General features: G+C 36.8%; 1 protein-coding gene across 2 annotated transcripts in view; it reads right to left on the bottom strand.

Annotated features, from left to right (window-relative positions):
* The window catches only part of LOC109311630 (structural maintenance of chromosomes protein 6-like), a 70469-nt gene that overhangs the window by 35262 nt on the left and 30173 nt on the right, over nucleotides 1-5034 (bottom strand). For both annotated transcript variants that reach the window (XM_019537371.1, XM_019537372.1), the window contains exons 17-19: nucleotides 3552-3712; nucleotides 2412-2547; nucleotides 1466-1546 (exon numbers count right to left, since the gene is read on the bottom strand). In XM_019537371.1, the coding sequence (XP_019392916.1) occupies nucleotides 1466-1546; nucleotides 2412-2547; nucleotides 3552-3712 (378 nt within the window). The remainder of the gene's footprint in view (nucleotides 1-1465; nucleotides 1547-2411; nucleotides 2548-3551; nucleotides 3713-5034) is intronic.

Raw genomic sequence — 5034 nt, 5'->3', positions numbered from 1 at the left:
GGATGAATTTAAAATGACATAATAATTAGATTCTATGCATGGAAAATTACAACAAATTTATCATTTTCCATGTATAGGAGCTAATTACTGGGACAAAGGAGGAAGTTCTTAAATTCACAGTCATCTTGGATTCAGAAAAATATGATTTAAAAAAAAAAAAGAGTACAGAAAACAGCCATAAAAATCACCGAACAACCCAGGGAAATGTTTTACAGCAAAAGATCTGGTAGAGTCCAACCTCTTAAGTTGACCAAAAAGACTTGAGGTGATTTGAATTCACTCACAGAAGAAACTGCTGGAAATTGGGTGGAGTGAACGTAAGGGCACTTTTACATATGAGAAAGCCACAGTGAGAAAAAAAATAAAGAATATGATCCACAGGAAAGTGCCTATTAAAGTTCAGATATGGCATTTTTTAAACAGTGAGGAAGATCAACAATTCCCAAGGAAGCTAGATGTACTGAACTCCAGTTATCAGAACATGGTAGAATGAAATGGCTTGTGATATAATCAGGAAAACTGGATGAGCTATTAGTTCTAACCAAGAACTACAAACACATGGATTACGAAATTCAGTTCAGAAAAACAGAGAAGGTAACACCAATATGAAAGTTTCTCAAACTTTCCATCATGTGTATTCTAGCTGATGCTCTTCAGAGTACTTGCTGTCCTCACACTCCTAAACTTATTCATGTAATGATAAATTAAATGGGTTATATGTGGTGATATGCTTGATTATCTTCTTCCATATCAGCAAGGATCAAACTTCCTGCAAGCCTTGGTGAGAGAGGGGAAAGAAGAGAGAGAAAGTTTAAGTGCTAGTGTTGGGGTCAAAGATGCTAAAAATAAAGCAAAGGAAAGGAGCTTCTATAAATATATTATTATAGCAGGAAAAGTGGTAGCTAACTGCAAGAAGAATCAGCTGACTCTTGGTATGTTTAGGAAAACTCACCAAAAATTAACTAAGAATGAACAAGAAAAGTGTTTTGAGCAAAAAAAAAAAAAAGATTGGCAAGTATGAAAACTTCAGGCTTGAGCAGAATCATTTCTGAAAAGCAGATACTCAAGAGAAGATGATGTAATAAGAAATCTAGGGGGAAAAAAACAGACCCAGAGAGAGGGAGTCTCTGCCAGTGCGAAATGAACCTGCTGGAGCCAGCCAGCCTAGTACAGCCCACTAGAATTCTTCCTGGCTAGTCTAGCTGTACGTATTCTAAACAAAGGTATCCAACCATAACTATGGTATTGTATAGGTGTGGTCATTAGTAAATGCAGCAATATTGTCATATAGGGTTAGTTACTCTTATAGTGTTTTAGAACCTTCACTTAAAGTAACCATGAAACTGATACTGGCCTTTGGGTATAATAAAGAAAATTTAGTTGAACATCTTCTATGGTCAAATTCCAACAATTAACGGCAATAAAAAAACCACAGAATTTCCATATAAGAAAGAATATTTCTTACTAGTGTAGAGATGTCCACTGACTGGTATTCTTCTACATTCTCAAGATCTGTTATGTTTACTGTTATTCTTCTTCTTCGGATCTGAAATAGCAATAAACTTTTATTCTTGTTTTAGAAAAATGTTAAAGGTAGTCCACACTAGAACAAAGACACTTTCAATAGTGAATGGACACTCAAAACAAAGAAGATTAAAAAACAAAACTAAAGACAAAAACACATTCTATTTTCTTCTTATTATTACTGTGTGGAATCCATTCCTATGTTATATGGAAACCTGATCCTAAAAGTAACGAACATTATAATAAACTGAACTCCAGTGACATGTTTCCTAAAACAATCATAGATTTCATAGACATTAGGGGCTGGAAAGGACCTTGCAAGATCATCGAGTCCAGGCCCCCTGCCATAGGAAGGAAGTCTGCTGGGGTCAAATGATCCCAGCAAGATAAGCATCCAGATGTTTTTTGAATGAGTCCAGAGTAGGTGCTTGCACCATGTCTGGGGGGACATACCCTGGACACTCAGACTGTAAAGAAGTTTTTCCCTTATGTCCAGTCTAAATTGTCCTTCCAGAAGTTTGTGGACGTTACGCAAGAATGTAAAAGTTTATTTTCTTTCCAATAGTTTAATTCTACTCTATGCAGCAATAAAACACTGCTAACAATTCAAAACTCAGTACACATTCATCTATAACAAGATGCTATGAAACCGATCCAGATTATTTGGATAAGTACCAAAACTTGATTTAAGTGGAATTTAGATGAATTCATTTTGGTTTGTAAAAATCTCTAGGCACACGGACTTCATAGCATGTTCAGATTTGAACCAGTTCAAGCAGTAAGTGTCATATTCCAACTAATTAGATTAATTTTTCAATGTAGGCAGTATCTATTATTTATCTATTATCAGTATTTATTATTTATCTATTTATTATCTATTATTCTACCTGCAAATCTTTCTGGTGGTGACGATGACGACCAAGTTCCTCTTCCTTTTTTGTTTTCTCATTGTCAATGGAACATAAACGTTGCTGAAACACTGACAATTGTGTCTTTTGGTTCTCAATTTCTTTTGCAACATGACTTAAATAAAAAATATAAATATATAATTTGTCACAAAATTATTTGATGGTCTCTCTTCAGTTTCTAGCTGATACAGAATATAAATATATAAATATAAATATATAAATTACTACTTAGAACCTTGTTGATAAACTTGGCAGCAAGGCTAAATACCTGAACTAAAAAAAGATATTACTTCTAAAACTGCTAATATATCTTAAGGTCAGCTGGGCAAATGCCTCCAATCAAAGCTAAAAATCATTGAGTAGTGTAAAAAACTTGTCCTAATGCTTTCTCATACTGTTCTTTTTACAAAGGATTTCAATCACTAAATCTTTCACTGTAGCACTTCTAGTGAGATGTTAATCCACTTAACTGCAAAATGCTTTACTTCTACATATATTGGAAAAATACTTAAATATAACTTTTCATCATTAGAAATGTGATCAGCATCTCTGCTGACTACAATTTTAAAAACATCCCTGATGCTAGGTTTCAGTGTTGTTAAACATGGACAGATTAAACAGGAGCCAAAATGTCAGGTTTTGTAGAGTTTTTTTTTAATTCTGACCAAAAAAAATGACGCACATATTTAAGTTTCAAAAGATATACATATACATCTATTTACTTTATCTATACTACAGCCCAACTTCCAACATAAAACTATTTAGTAATGCTAACTGTGCTTCATATTAACCACACATGCCACAAGCTCAAGAAACTCAGCTACCTGAATCTATTACAAAAATATTTCTGGAAAAAATATTTATTTTAATAAGTCTGAAAAAAGGGAAAAGCCTTTTCCACAAGAGAAAAAAAAAACAGAGTTCACTTGATATGAAAAGAAGAAGTCAGCGGAAGAGTCCCTGCTTTCCAGTATAGAAGTTGTTGGGTTTTTTTAAGATTATTTTTGCTATAGAACCCTCAATCCCATCACAGAAGAGCTGAAAGCCAAACACTAAATAGAAAACAAACATCACCTTGACAATCCTATACTTTTACACTTCACCAATAGATGACATTACCTTATGTCTGCGTCCACATCTTTACTTAGGAACTTAGGCCTGGAGTTTTCAGAGGAGTAATATCGTCTCTCAAACACCTGATCACCTTCAGCAGTGAAAGCTTCTCGACAATTTTTCGGAGGTTTATTGCTCTGCATTACTTGACGAGCTACATGGTTATTCTGAAAAACACAACACATTTAGCATACTCATAAAGCAATGGTTTTAAATAGCAGCAAAGCAGAGGGGAGTGTAGATACATCCTACCCTCCAGTGTATCTACTACTCCCCGCAGCTTGAGGGTAGGGCTGGGATTCAGAGTGACCTAGACAAATTGGAGGACTGGGCCAAAACGAATCTCATGAGGTTCAACAAGGACAAGTGAAAAGTCCTGAACTTAGGATGGAAACCTCCCATGCATCAGTACATGCTGACTGGCTGGGCAACAACAGCTCTGCAGAAAAGGACCTGCAGGTTATAGTGGACAATAAGCTGAATATGAGCCAGTAGTGTGCCCTTGTTGCCAAGAAAGCTAACAGCATACTGGGCTGCATTGGTAGGTGTGCTGCTAGCTGGTCAAGTGAAGTGATTATTCCTCTCTATTCAGCACTGGGGAGGCCACATCTTGAGTACTATGCTGAAGTTTGGGCCCCCACTACAGAAAGGATGTGGACAAATTGGAGAAAGTCCAGCGGAGGATGACAGAAATGGTGAGGGGTCTGGGGCACATGACTTATGAGTAAAGACTGGGGAACTGGGCTTATTTAGTTTAAAGAAGAGGAGACTCAAAGGAGACTTAATAGCAATCTTCAGCTACCTGAAGGGGGGTTCAAAAGAGGATGGAGCTGGACTGTTCTCAGTGGTGGCAGATGACAGAACAAGGAGCAATGGTCTTGAGTTGCAGCAAGGGAAGTTTAGGTTAGATATTAGGAAGAATGTTCTCAATAGAAGGGTAGTAAAACATTGGAACAGATTACCCAGAGAGGTGGTGGAAGCTCCATCCTTGGGGGTTTTCAAAACCCAGCTAGACAAAGCTTTTCCTGGGATAATCTAGTTGGGGGTGGTCCTGCTTTGGGCAAAGGGTTGGGCTAGATGACCTCCTGAGGTCCCTTCCAGCCCTAATTTTCCATGATTCTATGATTCAAAGCATATTTAGATTATATATCACCAAAAACTTTTTTTTACTGCTAGAACAGTAAAGCATTGGAATAGAGCTCCCAGGAAAGTTGTTGTACCTCCTTTATTAACATTTTTCAAGAAGAGGTCAGAGAAGCTGACTGTTAATGGAGGAGGTACCACAACTTCCCTGAGATAGTCTAGGAACAGTACATCCTGTGTAAATGCAGGGGGTTGGACCAGATGACAGATGAGGTCCTGTACAGCCCTATGAATTCATTACTTTATGTTGATATTGATTTTAAAGGCAGACAATATCAAAGAAATAAACTGCACTGTTTTTTAGATATATAGGGAGTAAAACGAAGGCCCAGGGAGGAATAGGACC

The sequence above is a fragment of the Crocodylus porosus genome, unplaced genomic scaffold (assembly GCF_001723895.1).
Source record: "Crocodylus porosus isolate Cpor-Errol unplaced genomic scaffold, CroPor_comp1, whole genome shotgun sequence".
Taxonomy (NCBI): domain Eukaryota; kingdom Metazoa; phylum Chordata; order Crocodylia; family Crocodylidae; genus Crocodylus; species Crocodylus porosus.
The sequence above is the reverse complement of the archived record's forward strand: the minus strand, read 5'-3'. Positions and strand labels throughout refer to the sequence as shown.